The sequence below is a fragment of the Patiria miniata genome, unplaced genomic scaffold (genome assembly GCF_015706575.1).
Source record: "Patiria miniata isolate m_02_andy unplaced genomic scaffold, ASM1570657v1 HiC_scaffold_20, whole genome shotgun sequence".
Taxonomy (NCBI): domain Eukaryota; kingdom Metazoa; phylum Echinodermata; class Asteroidea; order Valvatida; family Asterinidae; genus Patiria; species Patiria miniata.
The window spans coordinates 28612246-28637200 of NW_024037059.1; the positions used below are offsets into that span (position 1 = coordinate 28612246).

The 24955-nt window shown below is 38.6% G+C and overlaps 1 protein-coding gene across 1 annotated transcript; it reads left to right on the plus strand.

The window, feature by feature from the left end:
- Positions 1–483: 483 nt before the first annotated feature.
- LOC119728486 (sodium-coupled monocarboxylate transporter 1-like) lies at positions 484–24617 on the plus strand. Its single transcript, XM_038200744.1, has 16 exons — positions 484–946; positions 2197–2397; positions 3516–3581; positions 3799–3850; positions 4477–4544; positions 5010–5161; positions 15433–15573; positions 16470–16599; positions 17319–17407; positions 17911–18023; positions 18353–18420; positions 18622–18708; positions 19546–19862; positions 20961–21055; positions 21639–21724; positions 22610–24617. The coding sequence occupies exons 1-16, from the start codon at positions 797–799 to the stop codon at positions 22787–22789; spliced, it is 1995 nt and encodes a 664-aa protein (XP_038056672.1). The 5' UTR covers positions 484–796; the 3' UTR covers positions 22790–24617.
- Positions 24618–24955: the final 338 nt, after the last annotated feature.

A 24955-nucleotide genomic window follows, 5' to 3' on the forward strand; every position in this document is an offset into this window, starting at 1 on the left:
CAACGATGTGAACACTGCTTTGTGCACCTAACCCCTTTCCAACTAACCAGTTTGACATTTTATTGGGAAAACAAGACTATGCTTGCCTAGTTTGATAGCAATTTAGGACATACTTTTATAATGAGCGTCTCGGTCAGTGACTCAGTCTGTCACAGGGTCCAGCAAAAATCCAAACTTTCTTTCCAGAAATAACGTCATACAACAGTGCAACTGCAAATCTTTGGTAACTGTAGTCTTTGTAGGAGTTGTCATCAACAATAAGCCACCCTACCCCATAAAATCCATGCAATCAATGCCTCAGCCACGCCCCCAAGTGATCCTCTACTGCGTGCTGTGCATTTATTTAAACAAAATAGCAAGAGGGCGCTGTTTTAGAAGACCGATGTTTGTTATTGTATACTACAGGAATTTCATTGTTTGAGCTCTGTTGACGAACCTTGGAAGTTGTGCTCATTAACTTGAGTATAACACATTATCTTTGATATTTGCGTTTCATATCTCCAAACCTCGCTATCAGCGCTACCCATGTCTTTATTGTACACCATGCTCAATCCTGACCCACATCATAATGTTTGCGTGCATTTACACTTGTAACAAACTGTAAATATTAGTGTGGTTTTTTTTTACAAAAGTCAACTTTGTGAGTTGTAAAAAGACAGTTTGACCGCTAATAAGTAACAAACCTCTGTGCCACTCTCCAAGTGTGAACTGAATCTATCTCAGTCTCGTCAGCAATTCAACCAAATCCGCCAATAAAATAACCCAACTAAAACTCGGGCAGGAAGTTGCCAAAACCATGGATTCACCCAGCCAACCCAAGTTCAGCTGGGCCGACTATGTTGTCCTTGGAGTTGTCCTGGCCGTGTCTGCAGTGATTGGGATCTTCTACGCTATCCGAGGCAGACGCAAGAGAACGACCAATGAGTTCATGGTCGCCAGTCGACAGGTGAGACATCAAGTAGCACTCATAAGCAGGTGGACGTGGGTTTGAATCCACCTGCAGAAACACATTTTTAATAGGCCTAATAAAGCTTTAAAGATGGACGAGTTTTGAGTAGGTTGGGTGGTTTTTACCAGCACTTAAAATAAGCGGATTTCGAATCTTCTCACTGTTGATATTAGTTCAAAAGGACCTCAATTAAGCGTGTTAATTACGTCAACAACGTACCCTTACAAGCTGTTTAATAGGAGATCACATCTCACTTCAGGCCACCTGCATTGGTCTTTGATAGACCTAGAGATAGGTGGGTTTAGAGTAGGTTGGACGGTAGATACCCCTAACTCGCAATCGGAAGTTGGTTCTTGGTTCGAGTCTCATTTTAAATAGGAGTTCACATCCCACCTGCATTGCTCTTTGATAGACCTAGAGATAAATGGGTTTAGAGTAGGTTGGATGGTAGATTCCCTTCTTCGCAATCGGTTGGTTCTTGGTTCGAGTCTCATTTTAAATAGGAGTTCACATCCCACCTGCATTGTTCTTTGATAGGCCTAGAGATAGGTGGGTTTATAGAGTAGGTTGGATGGTAGATATCCTGACTCGCAATCGGTTGGTTCTTGGTTCGAGTCTCATTTTAAATAGGAGTTCACATCCCACCTGCATTGTTCTTTGATAGGCCTAGAGATAGGTGGGTTTATAGAGTAGGTTGGATGGTAGATATCCTGACTCGCAATCGGTTTGTTCTCGGTTCGAGTCTCATCTTATATCAATAATTTAATTGTGATCATAAAGGTTTTGTCAAAGGGCTGTTGTTGGCTAAAAAAAAGCCACTGATATGTTTTAAATTGACACTTAAAGCTATCGCGATCTGAAAATATTATAGGCTATAGACTTTTTGTGGAACTAGTCTAGTTTAAACATATTCCAACAAGTCATGTGTTCAATTCCCATCAAAGATTTTCATCAGTCCATAAACGTTGTTTGTTCCTGAAGGTCGTGGGGATTTAGCAGGGGTGTGTGGTTTGGTGGATGGGTACTTTTGGGTAATAACTCCGTCAAACTTAACCCCCACAAAATACAATTATATGTGGGTTCTTTAGTATCTTATTTTCAATTAAAAAAAGAAATTCGACTGAACTTAGTTATATAAGGGAATAAAGTGTTATGGCCGGTTTTAACCGTTTGAGATCAAGGTATTTATGAATTCTAGATTATAAGATGATTTTATAACATGACTGTTGGAAACAATTTTCTTATAGATGGGTTTCTTCCCCGTGGCTCTGTCCCTTCTTGCCAGTCTCTTCACTGGTATTTACATCCAGGGAATGGTATCTGAGGTTTACTTCCGAGGCGCCATGGCACCCTTTGGTGCAATCATTCCTATCCTCGTTGATGGCTACATTTCTGGTAAAATCTTCCTGCCCACTTTCTACAAACTACGATTAAGGAGCGTCTATCAGGTGAGTCGGATTTTCCAGGAGTACAAAAGGGTGATGATGGTTGCTGATTCCAACGCTGGTCGGCCAACCAGCGTTGGAAAAAAAAAAGTTTTTTGAAATTGTCGGCACACCAAGAGCCACAGATTTAGGATGCTTTGGACTCATTAACTCGTAATAATCCAGTAAGATATTTCGTGATAATTTGATCATTTCGTTTTTTGATGTTTGCAAATGTTATATATTCCCTTTAATCCAACCTTGTCCTGCTTTTTTCTTTTTTTTAGGGGCCATTCAGAATTTTCAATGTTTTAAAATTTCGACTATTTTTCCAAATTGTGGGTGGGTGGGTCAAGCTAAATAATTGAAAATCGAAATTCACTTTTCATGGAAAAAATGAGCCAAAAAAAAAATAGATCTTGACTTGCCTGAACTATGCGCCAGCATTTCAATATTTACGTGTTTCTTTTCCAACTTCGTCAACTGTTGTACGTCATGTACGTGTATATAGACCCACTGTGGCATGAGGAGGAAACAGCAAAAGCTGATAATGAAGAACCCATGTTCCTCGTACGAACTGTTTGTTTGTGCGTCATATTTGTTGTCGAAAAGTTGCAAAGAGACATCTTTTGCCTCCGCCCAGCACTCAGCAGCAATGGATTTTTTTTTTCCGAAAGGACACGCAACCCGCACAGGCCCGCCAGTGAGATGTAATGATGTACATATGCAAGTGCATGTACATGTACATGTTTTGTTTTTTAATACTTCGTAACAAATCAGTTTCGTAACAAATCAGTTTTTTATTAATCGAAATTAGGGGTGGGTGGGTGGGTCAATTTGGAAAAAAAGTCGAAATTTTAAAACATTGAAAATTCTGAATGGCCCCTAATATGTAGCGTCCCATGGTAATGCGCACTATCAATGAGTGTGCACATAATGCACGGTACTTACGTGGATCGTGGCGGTAAATCACCCACAACGCTTTGAGTTTGATTCACAATAAGGAAAGATTTACCAATTCCAGAGGCTGTTCAAATTAAGATGAAACTTTTTGGAAAACACCTCCATTTCAAAACAGCAAAAAAAAATTCACGGATTGAAAATTTAAGTGACTTAGAATTCTTGTGTTTATATATTTTCAGTATCTGGAAATGCGTTTCAACAAAATCGTCCGTAACTGCTGTCTTTTCATCGGGTACTTATTCATGGTGAGTTTCGAATAATGATTTCAAAACCCATTATCCTTTGCGTTTACCAAAGAATAATTAAACAGTTTCAGTATCTGAGGGATTTCCCTTGTTTTACCAGTTAATGCTGATAGTGTAAGCTGTTCAACAATTATGTGTTGAATTGATGCGTATATCATTAAAACGCTCATCACAATTTGAAGATTTAATTGTGCAAGTTAATATTTTTCCCACGCAGATTCTGCACGCTGGAATAGCAACGTTTGCTGCTTGTCTTGTTCTCACAACAGGTGCGTTATAAAAGGAAAAAGGGTTGGATTTGGAGAGTTTGATTACTTATTTTCTCGTCACTGACTGACCCACTGTCACTACAGAGTCGGGCAGTGCTAACGTATAGTATTACCCCGTAACGCCATTCGGCCCATTCTGTGTAATAATAATAAGCATCTACCAACAATTAGGTACTCAAGGTGCTGGAATTATGTCTATTATTAGAGACAGGTAAATGAAGTACATGAGAAATATGACAACCATTATGAAACACCTTTATAAGGGTTTACAAGGTGCTGCGGTGCATTAAGCAGCCACTGCCAGAAACACCGGGGCAAACCCCTGCTCTTATCGATAAGTGTTATACTGGGATGCATTGCGCAACACATGGGACCTACGGCTTAACGTCCCATCCGAAGGACGAAGCAACAATGGTAAAGTGCCTTGCTCAAGAGCACACGCACCATGTTCCCACGGTCAGGATTCAAACCCATGTACCATGGCACACGAGTCGAACACCGTAACCATTGGACCACATCACCCCAAATAGTAGCTGCATGAAAAGACCTCCAGTGAACAGCCATTTTTAATCAATTCAATAGCGCTCTTTACCAAGCTTGTCTTGTTTTGTTTCTTCTAACTGTAGTGTCGGACATGAGTTTCTTCGTCAGTGTCATCGTCCTCTCTGGAGTATGCACCTTCTATACCGCCTTGGTGCGTCAAATATTCTTGTTCTGAGTGGTTATAATTTTAAAAGAAATATATGAAACTGCTCAGAAAAAAAATCCAACTTGAAAATTGCAATGGTGTAACACGGGTCCTCTGATGGAGGGAGTACTTGTTACGATCCTTTTTTTTAGGGGGAACATATTTGTCCTTTTAAGAGAGAGAGCTTATTCTTTTCTTCTCCCAACTGTTCCTATGGGGGTGGCACAGGCTTCGAGGAGTTGCAGACCATACTGCACCAATGAGTGAAGATTTATCTATTAAACAAAGTGTTTAAAAAAATTATACATATAAAAACCAAAGGTCATTTTTCTTTCTTGAACAGGTCCTTCATAAATCCCGGCACCCATATTTTTTCTTTCTGAAAAAAAAATGGTGAAATTAAGTATTCTATAGAAATATCCACACACAAAAATGCTAACTAAGATATTTGTGTAACTTTTCTCTTCTTAGGGCGGTATCAAGGCAGTAGTATGGGCAGACGCATTCCAGATGATTCTCATGTACTCACCATTAATTGGTGCAGTCGTTTACGCTTCTGCTAAGTTTGGATTTCCAACTGTCTGGGACATCGGAGCAGAAAAGGGAAGGCTGGACATATTCAAGTGAGATATAGCTTTTGCTGCTTGCGTTAGAGAAAACACCCGAGTAGGCCTACATTACACAGTCGTACTTTACATAATTCAATAGGACAAGCCATTGTCTTTCCCTTTGTCCCTGTAATACAACACTCTCCCACAGACTAAGCACATAAACTATTAACTACAGAGGTCCGTTTCCAACAAAAGATGTCATATTTTAAACATTAATGGATAGAAAAGCCCAGATGTATCAGTTAACAAAAAAAGTTGCAATATGCTCGGGAAAACGAAAGTGCTGATATTTCATGATACAAGCATGGAATTTGGCAGTCAGAGTATATCATGAGAAAGTTATTTGGCTATATCGCAAATATGTCCTTTGAAAAAAATAAAGGTAGAAAAACAAGCAATTTTCAAATTTCAAATTGGCTGCCTTTGCTTGTTATTCTGCCTATATGGTATATTTTTCCCAAGGACAAATCTGCGATGGCCCCATATAGTCCAGGCAAAATACTTCATTTTTTGAGTGAACCTCAAACAAATTGCAACAGAATTTTTTTCACCACGGTGCATTTCTATAAGGTCCCTAAAATGACATACTAAAAGTCCAAAAAAATCCAAGTGGTGGAAATATGCCTAATTTGCCTAAATCCAAAATGGCCGAAAATTGTTGGACTTTCACATTGATTTGGTCATATTTCTTATATTCGTTAGCTTTTTCAGGTACTTAAAACGACAATTGTAGTCCGTTTACATTGATTTCATAATTATTCTAGTCCTACGTAACTTTCAAGATCCCCATGTTTCCCAAATTTGCCATATGCCGTATAATAATTTGCATAAATGCAATATATTAATTTGCATAAATTAAAGTTAAAATTATGGCTGTCATGTGTGGACATGTCACAATTGAATTTTCCTGATAATCCAAGTTCAGTTATTTACTAAATATCACACCACAGTGCATTTCTATAAGGCCCCTAAAAAAGGTCCAAAAATCCAAGTGGTGGAAATATGCATAATTTGCATAAATTCAAAATGGCCACTTAAACCATGATTGAGTGGTCGGGCACAACCCGACCACTGATTGGAGTTGTTACGATTAATCTTCTTTCTTTCTTTCTTTTTTTCTGGACAATAAGTTTCCGCGGATTTTCTCATAAACAGTATATGGTATGAACTTGTAACTTTCAACATATATCGACCCTCGTCCCAAGTGGTGCATATTTTTCTGACTTCATGATGGCGTCATTGGGTGTCAAATTACAAGCGATTTTAGAGAAAAAAATGGGCCAAATACTTTCACCTATAACTCTTAAACAAAGTGATCAATTACGTTTCAACTTTGCAATCAGATAGACCATTAGTTGATAAACATTTTTTGTCGTGTACGTGAACTCGCTTGACCTTTACTTCCGGGTCTACCGGAAGGTCAAAATTACGTGAATTCAAAATGAAGACTTAAGCCTGAAATTAAAACAAAGCAAAATTTCTTCCGAACGGTTTACGGGATGATCATAAAACCTAGTGTGAATTTGTACCATGTTACGAAGATGTTATAAATTTGGTTACGTCATCAGGACGTAATGTAAGGGCAAAGTGATGGAAGGGCAAATTTGGACAAAATAGTTTGAGCTATACTTTTGATCTCAGTAGAGTATCGTGTTCGTTTTTTTCTTGAGGTTGTAGACTATGCCTTGAGTAACATTTCCTGTTCCCGGACACGAAACCGCTTGACCTTTACTTCCGGTGTTACCGGAAGTGCAATAAAAACTGAATATAACTAGGAAGCGGAAGTATTTTACTACATTTTTCTACGTTTTACTATATTTGTTGGAACAAATAAGAAAGCGGCTGCTTACAATAATAGTACTGCTACCACATAATTTCATCATATTTGTTCACCAGGGACTGCAAAATCACAGCTCTTATAAGAATAAACCCAGGGGAGGATCCAGGAATTTGTACAAAATCACACAAAGCATTCAAAACTAATATTCTTTTTTCTGATTTCTTTCGGCGTAACTCGCATATCAACACTGATTCTTTAATTCGTACCTTTATGCAGAAATTTAATAGTTCGACAGTGTAGCCACAAACCTTTTTTTTCGTTATCTCAGTGCAGAAATTTAGGAAGCCCATGCATGCAAAAGACATAAGCCATTTTATTTTTGATATTGAGATAATCAAATGTTGCATATATTAAGCTCCAAACACGTCATAGAGGCTCCCTCAAGTCTACCGATTCCGATTCTGACCATGAATTCAATTCTAATATTCTCGTCCATTTTCTGATATTTTTCGCCATAACCGATTGAAATCGCACCTCGCCAGTTTTCCTCTCATATCTGAATGCTGAAAATTAATATTTCTACAGCGTGTAGCCACAAACTTTTCTGTCGTAAATTCAGTGCAGAATTTTATTATGCCCATGCAAAAGAAAAAACCCATAAAAGCCATTTTATGATGAAATTAGCATATGTTGCATAAACTCCAACGACGTTAGAGGCTCCGTCAAGTCTACCGTTGTCGTAAATTCAGCGCAGAATTTTATTATACCCATGCAAAAGACCAAGAAAAAAACAAAATAAAAGCAATTTTATCTTAAAATTAGCATAATTATGTTTCATAATCTTTAACGACGTGAGACGCTCTGTCAATTTTACCAATGTCGTAACTTTAGTGCAGAATTTTATTATGCCCATGCAAAAGACAAAAAAAAACCAAAAAAAAAACCATCCATTTTATTTTAAGATTAGCATAATTCTGTTGCATAAACTCCAACCACGTTAGAGGCTTCGTTAACTCTACCAATAGGCCCAACTGGTTGTATGCTTGAGTAGCCATCCATGCAGCACCAGATGTGCGCTTCCTGATAGGCCTACAAGTCTTGCCCAGGTAGCAACAAGTTCAACTGCAGGTTGTGTGATTTTCTTTGTGAAAAACACAGGGTAATGGGTGCAGGGTAATGGGAGGGGTATTGTGCAGTTCAATTATAATTAAGTCACTGTAAACACAAGAAAATATGCCAGCCCGACCACTCTGCGTTTGTAACTCAACAAACGCGAACCTCGAGTTTTCATATTGATTTTGCCATAACTCTCGTCCTACATTGCTTTTTGGGGTACTTTAAACAACAATTTGTCCTTTTACATTGATTTCATCATTATGCTAGTCCTGGGTACCTTTCTAGGTCCCTATGTTTCCCAAATTTGCCAAATGCCGTATAATAATCTTCCCATACAAACGGACAAACCGCCAGCACCACCATCACTACTTGAGGTCATCAGATGTGGGTGTAAGAAGCGTTCTTCGTTTTGGACGGTTAGTCATGACGGTTTGTGACAGCTCGTCATGACAGTCGTCCTGGCAAATCACATTCCTCGCTAAAACGAAGGGGCGTGATCAATGGATCTTGGCCAATCAACTGGCTCCTCTGTACGGTAAACTTTGTTGTTCGAGAATAAAGACTTTAGATTATTATTCAAATAATTATGGAACACACACACACACACACCTACCTGCCAGGGACTGCCACGTCGAATGCCATGGGCGTCGCCAGGATTTTTTCTAGAGGGGGGTAATGCACATTTCGCCCCCCCCCCCAAAAAAAAAACCAACAACAACAAACAAATACCTGTACTTTTGCCAGCATATTCTCAATTTATCTTTTTTCGAGGGTGGGCATGGGGGCATTTACCCACCACTTTTTTGATGATAAAAAGTAGTAATTAAATAGTAAAGTCTGTCAGGAGCAAGTGTGGCCCATTGGGCCATGGGCAGCGCCGGCATTTATCTCCGGTTTCAGAGAATATTTCTATTTCCCCTGGATGGGATGCTAGTCCATCGCAGGTTACTCCACAGCTAATTCCGGCACCCATTTATACTCCTGGTTGGAGAGAGTCAAGCGTGGATGAAGTCTGCCCTAGGACACAACATAATGGCCAGCACCTGAATTCGAACTCCTGACCCTCTGATCATGAGTCACAAACCCTAACCACACTACGGCACAAAAAGGAGTTTGATCACTGCTTGCTAAATTGGAAGTTGGTTGCTGCCTCGGCAAATAATATGGAAGACATAATCTAACTTTTAAAGCGCATTTCTGGTGCTGCACATGGCTACCCGAAAATAAAAACGTCAAACTTCAATTTGGAGATTGACGGATCCTCTAAAGTCCTTGGAGTTAATGTAACACATGCCTGTCATCTAAAAATACACAAAATTATGGCTGTTTTGTCTTTGCACAGACGTAATAAAATTATATTCTGAATTATCGAAAGAACGGTTCCTGGCTTGACTGTACGAATCATAATTTTCTGCATAAGCAATAAAATATGCTCAATATTTTCTATAAAAAAAAATAAAAAAAAAGTATTTTGTGGCTTTTTGGTTTTTGCAGGGCATAATAAAAGTTTGCTCCGTTATTTTTGGGTCCCATTTTAATAGTTTATAAAATTAGGCAGCTGCTGAACGGCAGAGAGGATTTGCAACCGCCCCCCTAAATCTGATACTGTAGAAGGAGGCTTGTTGGAAATGAGAGGCTGCAATTATTGTCCATTTGTCTTTTGTTCTTCCTCGTTTCTACTCATGAATATTAATTTGTGAAGACAATTTATTTTAAAGCCAGCCATCCAGTCAAAGTAATAGAAGCAGAAAAAAAGCTGCCTAATATGGGAGACGTGATCCACTTTTTTTGGTTCACATTATGACTACTCAAAAACATAAGCAGTGTCGGTAGACTTCAATTTGGAATTTGACAGAGCCTCTGAGTCCCTGGAGTTTATGTAACATATGCTTATCATCTAAAAATACATGTTTTTTATTACGTTCTGTTGAAACTAAACTGGTGAGGTACCATTGCAATCAGTTATGGCGAAATAAAATAGTTCTTGTTATTTCGCCCTGGGGTTGTGGTGCGTGTGCCCTTGGGCAAAGCACTTAATTTGCCACTCATTTGTCCCACCCAGGATTTTTTTTTTGTAGTGGGGGCAAAGCAAATTAATTGTCCCCCAATATCCTTGTATTCTCTCTAGCATATTTTCAATTGATCATTTTGTTTTTGGGAGGGCGGGGGACATTTGCCCACCCCACCCCCAGTGACACCCTTGCAGACGCCCATTTTGTTAAATGTGTATTAAATATATAACTAGGAAGCGGAAGTATTTTACTACGTTTTACTATATTTGTTGGAACAAATAAGAAAGCGGCTGCTTACAATAATAGTACTGCTACCACATAATTTCATCATATTTGTTCACCAGGGACTGCAAAATCACAGCTCTTATAAGAATAAACCCAGGGGAGGATCCAGGAACTTGTACAAATCACACAAAGCATTCAAAACTAATATTCTTTTTTCTGATTTCTTTCGGCGTAACTCGCATATCAACACTGATTCTTTAATTCGTACCTTTATGCAGACATTTAATAGTTCGACAGTGTAGCCACAAAGTTTTTTTCGTTATCTCAGTGCAGAAATTTAGGAAGCCCATGCATGCAAAAGACATAAGCCATTTTATTTTTGATATTGAGATAATCAAATGTTGCATATATTAAGCTCCAAACACGTCATAGAGGCTCCCTCAAGTCTACCGATTCCGATTCTGACCATGAATTCAATTCTAATATACTCGTCCATTTTCTGATATTTTTCGCCATAACCGATTGAAATCGCACCTCGCCAGTTTTCCTCTCATATCTGAATGCTGAAAATTAATATTTCTTCAGCGTGTAGCCACAAACTTTTCTGTCGTAAATTCAGTGCAGAATTTTATTATGCCTATGCAAAAGAAAAACCCATAAAAGCCATTTTATGATGAAATTAGCATATGTTGCATAAACTCCAACGACGTTAGAGGCTCCGTCAAGTCTACCGTTGTCGTAAATTCAGCGCAGAATTTTATTATACCTATGCAAAAGACCAAGAAAAAAAACAAAATAAAAGCAATTTTATCTTAAAATTAGCATAATTATGTTTCATAATCTTTAACGACGTGAGACGCTCTGTCAATTCTACCAATGTCGTAACTTTAGTGCAGAATTTTATTATGCCCATGCAAAAGACAAAAAAAACAAAAAAAACAAACCAGCCATTTTATTTTAAGATTAGCATAATTCTGTTGCATAAACTCCAACTTTTGCCAGCATATTCTCAATTTATCTTTTTTCGAGGGTGGGCATGGGGGCATTTACCCACCACTTTTTTGATGATAAAAAGTAGTAATTAAATAGTAAAGTCTGTCAGGAGCAAGTGTGGCCCATTGGGCCATGGGCAGCGCCGGCATTTATCTCGGTTTCAGAGAATATTTCTATTCCCCCTGGATGGGATGCTAGTCCATCGCAGGTTACTCCACAGCTAATACCGGCACCCATTTATACTCCTGGTTGGAGAGAGGCAAGCGTGGATGAAGTCTGCCCTAGGACACAACATAATGACCAGCACCTGAATTCGAACTCCTGACCCTCTGATCATGAGTCACAAACCCTAACCACACTACGGCACAAAAAGGAGTTTGATCACTGCTTGCTCAATTGGAAGTTGGTTGCTGCCTCGGCAAATAATATGGAAGACATAATCTAACTTTTGAAGCGCATTTCTGGTGCTGCACATGGCTACCCGAAAATAAAAACGTCAAACTTCAATTTGGAGATTGACGGATCCACTAAAGTCCTTGGAGTTAATGTAACACATGCCTGTCATCTAAAAATACACAAAATTATGGCTGTTTTGTCTTTGCACAGACGTAATAAAATTATATTCTGAATTATCGAAAGAACGGTTCCTGGCTTGACTGTACGAATCATAATTTTCTGCATAAGCAATAAAATATGCTCAATATTTTCTAAAAAAAAAAAAAAAAAAAGGATTTTGTGGCTTTTTGGTTTTTGCAGGGCATAATAAAAGTTTGCTCTGTTATTTTTTGGTCCTATTTTAATAGTTTATAAAATTAGGCAGCTGCTGAACGGCAGAGAGGATTTGCAACCGCCCCCTCTAAATCTGATACTGTAGAAGGAGGCTTGTTGGAAATGAGAGGCTGCAATTATTGTCCATTTGTCTTTTGTTCTTCCTCGTTTCTACTCATGAATATTAATTTGTGAAGACAATTTATTTTAAAGCCAGCCATCCAGTCAAAGTAATAGAAGCAGAAAAAAAGCTGCCTAATATGGGAGACGTGATCCACTTTTTTTGGTTCACATTATGACTACTCAAAAACATAAGCAGTGTCGGTAGACTTCAATTTGGAATTTGACAGAGCCTCTGAGTCCCTGGAGTTTATGTAACATATGCTTATCATCTAAAAATACATGTTTTTTATTACGTTCTGTTGAAACTAAACTGGTGAGGTACCATTGCAATCAGTTATGGCGAAAAAAAGAGAAGTGTATGAAATAAAATAATTCTTGTTATTTCGCCGTGGGGTTGTGGTGCGTGTGCCCTTGGGCAAAGCACTTAATTTGCCACTCATTTGGCCCACCCAGGATTTTTTTTGTAGTGGGGGCAAAGCAATTTAATTGTCCCCCAAAATCCTTGTATTCTCTCTAGCATATTTTCAATTGATCATTTTGTTTTTGGGTGGGCGGGGGACATTTGCCCACCCCACCCCCAGCGACACCCTTGCAGACGCCCATTTTGTTAAATGTGTATTAAATTAATAGCAAATATGACTTAAACTAGGCAGGAGGCACATGTCGTGCAATGTTTAGAATTCTGAAAGAAAAGAATTGAGAAAAAACCCTCTTCCATGCAGGCACAGATGAAGTCGCACAGAAAAATGAAGGATTATGGGGTATATTGCAAAAGTGGCATTTCAGTGTTTGAATCCACATGTACATATAGTACATGTGGATATATAGTATATATAAACACATGCACTGGGTTCAAAACTACATGTAGTGATGAAAGTTTGCCAATTTATTCTCGCAATAAACAAATGAACCCTGTAATCCATCATGTTTTCGTACGAGTTCATCGGCGCCCTAAGACAGTCACAGCATGAAAGAGATTTCTTCCTGCTCCTTTTCTTTAAGAACTTTAAACATCGCGTGGTAAATAAATGTAGGGCCTATGGCCTTGTACCCCTTTTGAAACTCCCGCACTAATCCCATTCAAAGTGAGCAACTGCATGGGCTGGCTTTCAATTTCCATTGTTGTTGCATTCGATTTCAATTTGCATTGTTGTTGCATTCTAAAGTCTTTATTACGAATGACAAAGGTTACCGTACAGAGGAGCCAGTTGATTGACAAAATTTGATTGATCACGCCCCTTCGTTTCAGCGAGGAATGTGATTGGACAGGACGACCGTTATGACGAGCTGTCATGACGAACCGTCATGACTAACCGTCCAAAAACGAAAGGGCGCTAGAAAGACTTGTGCGAATAGAAACTGCACGTGCCGAAAGTATGGTCTCTCTTGTTCAACTGCTTGCACTGAAAACCGTGGCACTAGTTGTGCCAACTCGCCACCACCAGACATTGATCCTAGGCTGCTGAAGATTATAGTCTGCCACATAAGTGTTCATTCTAAGATACAATGATGTACGTGTAGATGATAACAATCAGACTAACATTGTATGCAAGCCAATATGGATGATAGGCCGCCAATATGAATCTTTGTGATATTTCTGTATTCATAACTGAACTTGGATTATCAGGAAAAGTACAATTGTTTTCTCTCTTCACAGTAATCATATAATGATAAGAAGTTAAGCTACCCTTTCATTTCATTTACTATTCCGTATTTTGTATTTGAGTTGCATATTCGAAAGTGATATTGTTAAGTGATTTAGCGAGAACCACTTAAATAATTGCGACTTTAACTATGATTGTGTTTTTATTTAATTGACTTGCTACTTGTTCCTTTTTAGTTGTTAAGAATTAGTATTTAACTTTGTCATTCTGTTCTTGGATGAAGATTACTCAATATGTATCTTGCGCCTCTTAAATCAGACTCAATAAAAGTGCAAAACCTGATGAATAGTTACCCCCGCAACCCATTTTCCATGGCCTAAGTCCCAACATGGGTCCTAATTGTGCTGTAACTTCAACTTTACTTTACTTTATTTAAATTCATGCAAATTAATATAAGGCATTTATGCAAATTATTATACGGCATTTGGCAAAGTTGGGAAACATAGGGATCTCGAAAGGTACCCAGGACTAGAATAATGATGAAATCAACGTAAAAGGAAAATTTTGTGTTTAAAGTACCCCAAAAAGTAATGTAGGACGAGAGTTATGGCCAAATCAGTATGAAAATCATATAATTAGTGGCCATTTTGAATTTATGCAATTAGGCATATTTCCACCACTTGGATTTTTTTTCTTTTTTTTTCGGGACCATATAAATATGCTCTGTGGTGTGATACATAACTGAACTAGAAGTTATTAGGGAAAATTCAATTGTGGCATGTCCACACATGACAGCCATAATTTTTATTTTGATTTATATGCAAATTAATATACGGCATTTATGCAAATTATTATACGGCATTTGGCAAAGTTGGAAAACATAGGGATCTAGAAGGGTACCCAGGACTAGAATAATGATGAAATCAATGTAAAAGGACAAATTGTTGTTTAAAGTACCCCAAAAAGCAATGTAGGACGAGAGTTATGGCCAAATCAATATGAAAATCATATAATTAGTGGCTATTTTGAATTTATGCAAATCAAGCATATTTCCACCACTTGGATTTTTTTGTACTTTTTTTTCGGGACCATTTAGAGATGCTTTGTGGTGTGATATTTATGTATACATACATGTAACTGAACTAGAAGTTATTAGGGAAAATTCAATTGTGATGTCAACACATGACAGCCATAATTTTAACTTTAATTTATGCACATTAATATACGGCATTTATGCAAATTATTATACCGCATTTGGCAAATCTGGGAAACATAGGGATCTTGAAATTTACCTAGGACTAGAGTAATGATGAAATCAATGTAAATTAAAGGACTAAAATTGTTGTTTAAAGTTCCTCAAGAAGCTAATAGTATGAGAAATATGACCAAATCATTGTGAAAGTCCTAAAATATGCGGCAATTTTGGATTTATGCAAATTAGGCATATTCCCACCACTTGGATTTTTTTGGACTTTTAGTATGTCATTTTAGGGACCTTAAAGAAATGCACTGTGGTAAAAAAAATTCTGTTGCAATTTATTTGAGGTCAAACCTTATATTGCCTGGACTAATAGCCCAATATCTTTCTCATGACATACTCTGACTGTGTGCCAAATAATATACTTGTATCATCAAAGATTTCCATCATTCATATTTTCCTAGTTTTTCTTTCGATCCGACGGAGTACTTGAGCTTCTGGTCCGTCGTCGTTGGGGGTGTCTTTGGTTGGATGCCTTCACTGTGCATATTGCAGTACCAAGTCCAGCGATACAACACGTGCAGAGACATGAAGACCGCACACATGTGAGTCTTGCATAATAGGGGCGGATCAAACTGCTGTAAAGTAGGGGGTGAATATTCTCCTTTTTATCCCTGTGGATGTAAGCCGAAGGGGATATTGCGATAGCGTATTTCCTTTGTGCGTATGTATGTCTGTCTGTCGGTGTGGGTGTCTGTCTGTCTGTCTGTCTGTCTGTCTGTCTGTGTGTCACCGAAAATTGACCAAATGTATGGTGTTCCATATGTACCATCAGCGTCGCAGTGAGAGCTTATTGTGCACTCGCACTTGTTTCATCTTTTCTAAACGGTTGCTTGATAAAAAATATACTTTTAAAGCTTGTTTATTGTTTCATGTAATCCTTGGAAACACACCATTGTGTCCTATTTAATCTTATTTTCAATTTTTGTTTGGTTTTATGCTAATGCAAATAAAATTTCCATATTCATGAGCAGAAGTGTGATGTCATTTCAGGCATAAACCCCACATGTTAAAGCTAGTTCAGGACTTCGCCACCAAAAGTGCCAGAATTTGGACATTTTGCTGTCGTAAACTTTCGTTTCTTTGGTGATTCGATGCTGTGTCAGTACATAGCAGTAAGCCAATGTGCAAACTTTTTTCACGAATGTTTTAAATGAGCAGATTTTGGGATTCACAATTTGAACAAAAAATCCCCTAAACTGAGCAGTGTCTTCCTGAAATGACATCACAGCAACAACGCCCTCAGTTGTCTGGAAAAGCATGGATATTTTTTAAATGTTTAAAGAAGTGCACTTTTCAATAAAATTAACCACAAAGGGATGTCAAATATTTAAGGGGAGTAGAAATTTGCAAAAAAATAACGTTCCCTAACTCACTTAATTGACCCTTTAAGAAAATGGCATTGTTGTCACAAATCGAAGCTCTGGTCTTGTTTCTGTAGGGCCATGGGTATGTTCCTTTTTGGCTGTGAAGTTGTCGCCATACTCTGTACTCTTGCTGGACTTGGCGTCTTTGCCTTGTACGGTGACTGTGATCCGTTTAGTCGAGATCTCATCGTATTTCGTGATGAGGTGGGTATAAAGTCAAGACCATCCAGACCCACTTACAAGTGTGTATTTGCATACAATCGTGGACCCATATTGTCCCTCTTTTGTTTTGTAGACGATCGCCAAATTCGGGACATCTGGGGAATTGGGGACCCTCTAAACCTCTATAACATTGTTCAACGTCCCCTATTGAATGCAGAAGCAAACGCGCGCACACAAAACAGATCCCATGTAGAACATTACGATCAGAGAATGAAGAGTGGGTCTCTACAAGTCAACTGGTTCTGTACACTGGCGGATCGATCAGGTTGCCAACCTGGATCCTTCCCCCCCCCAAAAAAAAAAAATAAGAGAGTCTTTTTAGAACAGTTTTTGAACCAATGCTGAAGTCTTCTCATCATCCCCTTTCCCTCCATGGATTCAAGGATAAAGGGGGCAAAACAAAACCTTCACCGTCCGGTGAGGTCCACTACCCCTCCAAACCCCGACCCGTTTTCGAATTATAGACGGTCGGTCGGTGTTTTGACCCATAAATTATGTTCCGAATCCACCGGTGGTTCTATTGTAATCCTGTAATTTTCTTGAAAGTTGAATCATTCCCACGATTGACATATGGCAAACAGTATGTGAAAGATGCAGTAAAGCGGAGATGAATGTTGGGTGGTGGGGGTAAGCACAAGTTATCTTTGAAATTGCTATTTCCTGCTCAAAATCGTAAGCTGAATGTGAACCTTTTTCCCCAGTTGCTGCCGTATTTCGCGGTTGCATCATTTTCCCACGTACCGGGACTCGCGGGTCTTCTCGTGTCTGGTCTTTGCAGCGCCGCCCTAAGGTAAAAAAAACCTAAAACAACTAACTGAAAGAAACAGAACACAATAGAAACCAAGCTTGCAATGAACCATACCAAGCCAGCCGATTCGACTGCCCATCGATCGTTGTTGAATAAGCATGCTACTTTTAGCAGTTATTTGGGACGTTGCTGTTAATATAAGATGTACATTCATAGTCTTTCTGAGATATCATGCATAGAAATAAGAGTGGTACAATAAATTCGAACAGGCTAAATTGATGAGTCGGCCATATTAAATTGAAAGCGAGGTAAACTACCCTGCTGTACCCTATACCTGTACTATATTTTTTTTTATTTGAAAGTGAGGCTTGGCACGCACTCCAATCGTAAAATAGTCTGGCACCATCCCATGCAACAGTAAATAGATTCAGGGAACAAGATCTAAAATGCTTTTCTCATGAATTAGGTCTGTACAGCAGTAGTTAATTCAGCATGCACTTATTTTCCTCATTATTTTGGCACATTTTTCGTCAATATTTTCGCAGTACCGTATCTTCAGTCATCAATTCTGTGGTGACTCTCACAGGCGAACACGTTATCACCAAGATATGGACGGAAATGCCCGACTCCACCTACCTCGTGGTGACCAAATTACTAGGTAAGAATCCATAATGTCAGAATAACAGTTCCATTCATATTCTGTAAAAATTACCGACTTATGAGGTAAAGCGCCATATATCTGTAGGTTTTAAAACAGCGGTCTCACTATTTTGTAGGATGGACTCTTTTCTCGCAAAACCTCGGAAAGCACTGAATATACGTTTGTATGATGTTACGTTGGCAAAGCCAAAATCCATGATATATTGAAAAATGAACAAAATAGTTTGTGTTCTCGTTTGTTCCAGTCTGATTGTGGTATTTGAAGATTATCCGAGATATATTTTTGATAGTGTCTTACAATAATTATTTCATGTTCTCATTTCCCAGCCGTTTTCTTTGGTGTTCTCAACATTGGAATGACTTACTTCATGTCATCATTAGGGGACATACTACCGGTATGTTCAATTTCTCTTTTCTCGATGAAAAATGACACCCTAAAGTCCAAATTTTGAATCAACTGTGAATTAACCATGCAGAACATGTTCAATCTTGTAAACATTTGACCTGTCTTTCGGCTTGCAGTCATTTTTTTCATCGGTTGGTTTGTTAATTGGTATTCTGTATTTATAATCTGTGTTAATTTAATTTGATCTCAGACGCTGATTGGTCTGATCGGCATTACCAGCGGGCCAGTCATGGGCGTTTTCATCCTCGGTTTCATGTTCCCAAGATGCAACTCTAAGGTATGAGTGACTGCCACCCTCTAGCGGCGAAGAAAAATGCAAAGTCTAATTTTTATTGTGAAATTATTATCATTTCTCAATCAAGGTGATTTAAGTCTGTAACTAACTTTCCATCGACGGGCAACTTTCAATTTTACCAAAAATATTTAGGTTTTATATTTACTGTTAAAACTCTCCTGCTTAGACCCGTTCAGGATACCGCCATCTTTAGGGGCATTTCATTGAAACTACGTCCCATCATGCCATTCTATCAACGATGTTTTTCCATTGAAATGCCCCCAACGATTACCACGTGACCACATAATTTATCCGTAAAACGGTCTCTGAAAAAAAAATGTGCACATATCTGAATTCCATGAGCATATTTTTAGCGCAGGAAAAAAATTGGCTTTCTTATTGGAAAATGGAGATAATAATAATACATAATAACAGATTCTTATATAGCGCTTTCAACTAAGATCAAAGCGCTTTACATTATTATTACCCCTGCTCATTGGGCCAATGAAACATTCCATATACCATCTCAGCTCCCTGGGGAGTATACAGCTCGATGCAGCCTGTTAGGCGCAAAGAAGCTAAATCAATCACAATAACCATCTCTGCCCTCACAGGTACCCATTTACTCCTGGGTGGGGAGAAGCAATGAGTGACAAAGTGCCTTGCCCAAGGGCACACGCACAATGACCCCCGGCTGGACTCGAACCCACAAACCTGCAGCTTTACCCGCAGACCACGAATCCAGTGCCCTTAACCACGAGGCCACAGCACTCCACATTTTTATTGATGCATTTTATTGTTTGCAGTTCATCTTTTCCAACTTTTGTTTTTATATTTCAGGGTGCCCTGGTTGGTTTCTTCTCTGGTTCCAGCATCGGCCTCTGGATTTTCATCGGATCCCTTATTTTCCAAAAACCACCGGCCGATCTACCTCTCTCCACTGCCGGATGCCAGGTAGAACTGGTAACCAACGGCACTACCAACTCATCAGATATGTACATGACCACTTCCGTTGATGGGTTGGTGACGGGAACCATCGAAGCTACCGGCAATCTGTTGTTGAACACTCAGGGTGTTTTTATGAATGGTTCTTTTGGCAATACTTCAGAGATAACAGGTGGATTTAACACAACTGCAATAACACCTGATGATGAATAGTAAGTCCTAATTGACAATTTGTATTAAATTTTAAAAAAATGTATTTTTTTAAAATTAATCCAGTTCTTAGAAATGCACCTTTGTGTCCTATTCAATCCTATATTCAATTTTTGTTTTGCCATTTTCAAGGGTATACATTTTTTGTTTTTTATGCTAAATGCAAATTTTCATATTCGTGCGCAAAAGCGTGATGTCATTTCAGGCAGAAACCTTAATGTTATACCTATTTCAGCACCAAAAGTTGCCAGAATGTTGGTCATTTTGCGGTTGTAAAGTTTCTTTTCTTTGGCGATTCGTTGTTGTTTCAGTACAAGTAGTCAATCAGCGAGCAAACTTTTCTCACAAATGTTTTCAGTGAACACAATTATTGTTTGGGTCACACTTTGAACAGAAAACCCCTTAACTGAACAGTTTCTTCCTGAAATGACATCACAACAGTATGCCCTCAAGGGCGGATCCGGGGGGGGGGGCAATGGGGGGCATGCCCCCCCCCCCAAAAAAAGAACCTAATTTATTATATATTTTTTAAGTGACATCGCAATTCTTGCACTGCGTAGGGCCTACACCACCATCTTTTCCTCAAAAAAAAATGGTCGAAGTGGTCAGAACTTGCCTCAGATCGCACCACAGAGCATCTTCAATCCAAAAAAATTCGGACCCGGCCCCGAACCCCACGCCGCAATTTTTTGGACCCACTTGTTGGGGGACCAAAAATTGTTTGGGCCCCCCCCAAAAAAAATTGTGTTCTAGATCCGCCCTTGCATGCCCTCAGTTCAATTGTCCGGAACTGAAAGCATGGAAAATTTCAAACGTGTCAATAAAATTGACCAAAACGGGACGTCAAATAGTTTTCATATATGTAAGAGGAGTATAACGTTACACAAATTGTGTTTCTCATCCCGTTCGCGCACCACTCAAGTTCTAATTGACCATGTTTGAAAGTATTAAGAACATAATGACCGGTGCAAAAATCATATTAATGGCACTTTTTAGAGCTTGAAATGTCAGCGAGAATGATAAATATGTGTATCTGAATTTATTTTGTTTGTCAAAGGTTGAATCTTTAATTTCCTTTTTTGTTTTATCATTATTTTCAGCGTGTTTGTCTTGTACCGGATCACCAGATGGTGGTACCCAACCATCACTATGTGTACTGTCATCCTGGTAGGACTATTAACTAGTCTAATCACGGGTGAGATAATAACAACAATGTGTATTTTAAGCGCATGTATCCACCAATATTGATACTCAAGGCGCTACATTATTATTACCTGTGGGCCAATGAAACATTCAAAGACAATCTCGGCTCCTGGGAAGTATACAGCTCGATGCTGCCATTTTGGCGCAAAAAGCAGCTAAAAGTTACCACAAGAACCATCTCTGCCTTTACAGGTATCCATTTACTCCTGGGTGGAGAGAAGCAATGAGTGATAAAGTGCCTTACCCACGGGCACCCGCACCATAACCCCAGGCTGGACTCGAACCCACAACCTGCAGAATGACCCACAGACCATGAATTCAGTGCCCAGGCCACGAGGCCACGGCACTCCACAATTTATTAAACCTTTGTTATTACAGAATTTGAAACTGAGGCAAGATGTGGTCTACTAAAAGTTATCAAGATATTCTTACGAAGTTCGAATGAAGCTTGAAGTTTATCGCAAACTGGTGAATCGTGGATGAAGTAGAGTTTAGATGGATTTTTGTAGATCGTGGTTTAATTACAGATTTAACTTGCTTCTAATCATATTTTTATCTTTTTGTTCATACAATAGGATTCAATGACTTTAAAAAGATGGACGACATCCTATTTGTTGATTGGTACTCCGTCTTTTGCTGGTGTCGGAAAAACAACCAAATGGTATTAAATGGATCATGAAATTAATGTTTGTAACAAATTATCCATTCCTCTACAATGTGTACAAAATATGAGGAACCCTCTTTTTTTGGTAAAAAAATAATGATTGTAAAGTGGGCCATTTTAATCGTTTAAAATGTATCATGCTATTCCTGACAACTGAGGGCGCTGTTGCTGTGATGTCATTCTAGGAACACACTCTTCAGATTAGGGTTTTTTTTTCCTTCAATTTGTAAACCCAAAATTCTACTTATTGAAAAGATTTGTGCATAAATTTTCTCAGCTCATTATATGTTACTGTTATATACTGAAACAACAATGAACCACTGAGATTATAGACGAACCACGGCAAATCCCTAAAATTCTGGTGACTTTTAATGCTGAAGTAGATGTGATTTTTGGGTGTGAAACTGAGGTTTCTGCCTTGAATGACGTCACAGATTTGCTCATGAATATGGAAAATTTGCATTTAGCATGAAAACCAAAAATGTGTCAACACTGCCCTTAAAATGGCAATATGAATATTAAAGATAAAATGAAATGGAACACAAAGGTACATTTCATAAATTGCATTTTTAAAATGCCATTACATGGGCCCTTTAAACATTATAAGTAATAAAGGAAACTCTGACATTGGTGAAAAAAATTCCAAGACCTTTGTGAAAGTTAGTTTATGTAATAGACCCTTGTGAGACAGGTCTCCGTGGACAACGGGTGATACTCGGACAATCTATGTGAAAGCGGGCCCCGCCGCGCCATTTTAAAATCACTGTCTATCGGTTACATACGTTTACTCTTGAAACAAATACATTGAAGATAATTTTATTTTTTCAGAAGAATGCTTTCTGCAAGGAAATAGTTTGATTGTAACTTTTATATTCCAAACAGGAATATGAACTAGAGAACGAACCTGCGGAAAACGAACCTGCGAAGGACGAAACGGAGAACGAACGGAAGACCTGGACAGTTGAAACCGAGGCTGAAGAATCTGTGACGTCAGAACCTGAGGAACAACAGCTCCCTCGAGTGGCGTCTCCCAGCAACAGTTCAATGACCACAAAAGTTTAAAGCAACTTATGTGGAAATACAAGGCACAAACCGCACAAGTAGCTTATTGCATTTGCTCACAAATTTGGGGAAAAAAATGATTAGAATTGCTTCTTTAAGAACCAATCTATGATTGTATTATTCGAATCTCTTGAATATTTTTATTGTGTAACTGAAAACAATCAGTGTATTTTGAAGCCTCTTAAGCTGTTTGGATCAATTCAACAAAGGAATTTGTTCAATTTCGGTTTGGCGCCCTGCATACTAGTAGTGGGTGTTTCATGCATGATCGAAAATGAATAAAACAAATTCGCTCTGTTAAAAATATATATGTAACACTACAGTCTACAGCTTTTCTGTTACAGGCGATAATTTTAACTTAGACCTAGTTTTTGAACGAGTCCTATCACACAAATAATGATCATGATAACTGTCAAATTATTTCCATTTTTTTTATGTCTCGTTTTTATGCCAGAGTTTTTTTTTGTACGTTTCGTGTCTGTTTCCTTTATCGTTCACTCGGCCCCGAATTCACGCAGTTTATCACACTTCGATCTAGATACTTACGCAACAGTTTTTAAACGCGATGTCTTCACGGAATTCGCACCTAATTGGTAGCACAGGCCAATTATCTCTTTTATTCGACGGTACCAGTAGGAAGACGCCCCTCGAAATAAATGGTTATGGTAATTTACTGTCTTTTCCATGGTAATTCGTTTGTAGTATTTTATACGTTCTCGGAAGTCCAGGTGAAAGCACATTTTTGAACGTGGTATAAATTTGAAGCGTAAGGTAGAGTGCGGGAGAGAACCATTTGTGCGTTTGGGAGAGAGAGGTGTCAAAGAGTTATTTGTGTGAAGTTGTGTTGGGTCGTCGCCACCCGTAACCAGCAGGCGAGTGGAAGCAGCCACCGCAGGTACCGGGCCGGCCAACCTAAACTGTTGAGGCCGAGAGCCACGTATAGTCAGCAGTACATGTAAAAGTACTTGCTTGACCCTCTCTTCAGCTGTATATGACCAGACGTCACACGGCAGTAGCCTGACCTAAGAGTACACTCCCCGAGAGTTACCATAACCATTTTCCCTGGTGGGAACAACCAACCCTATTCCGATCCCGTGAGACCAATCTCTAAATGGCAGGGACCCCACTGTAGCCAGGTGGTGACTGATGAACACACTGATCGAGGCAGAGACGACCAGCCAGTCCACACTTGTGTCACCCACCTGAGCCGAATTCTGTATCTGGGAAGGTTGCAAGTATCTTACACATCATCTAGAATCTGGAATCTAAAACCCACAAATTGGCTTTGATTTAAATTGTAATTTGTAAAACTTAAAGACCGGTTGCCTTGTTTTGTTTACTTTGTTTCTTTTAATGTAACAACTAAGTTGGCTTTATTTGAAGATTTGGGTTGATATTTCTGTATTCGCTTCTTTGCTGGATCAGCAAATTTTCCGTTAATATTTTGTTAAGACTCAGTTGAGAAATTGCTGAATTATTTTGTTGGATTGAGCTTTCATATTTGTTTTGTGTTGTTCCAAAGTAGCTAATTTTTATGCCGTGCTAAGTTAACCTGCTAAGTTAAGCTGCTAATTTAACCTGCGATTTAATTTGCTTGATTTGAGAAGTTTCTTTTGATTTGCCTAAGTTGAATTCTGTTACATTTTGTCATCTTCAGAGAAACCCTGATTTCTTTGGATCGTTCTTAAGTTGGGTTCTTGAATTGTGGAAGTTCCTCTGATTTAATTTGATTATTTTGTAAATATTCTTGTAAATATTCCTCTTCTTTTTTTCATTTGATTTTTCTTTAAAATAAAATTGTACTTTTGCTTTTGAAGTTAAAATCAAATCCGTTTCTGTTTGCCTTACTTACTGAGTTGAAGACAGAACCATCCCATGTATCTAAGGTCTTGAGAAAATACTTGACAATAACAATGTATACAGTTTTATGAAAAAAATCCTATCGTGTTGTTGTATGTGTGCTAACTTGTTTTCAAGTTAATTTTGACGATTTACTTACTCTTCCGTCATGGTAAAAATTCATGTGAAAGTTCATATCCCTTGAAGACTTAATGTTGCAAATTAAGATAACGGCTTTCAAAATTTTAATGGGCCTCTTGTTGGGACAATCAACCTTCGTTTTCTGTCATCTGAACGATGGAAGTAGTGAGTTTCCGCTTCCCTAAA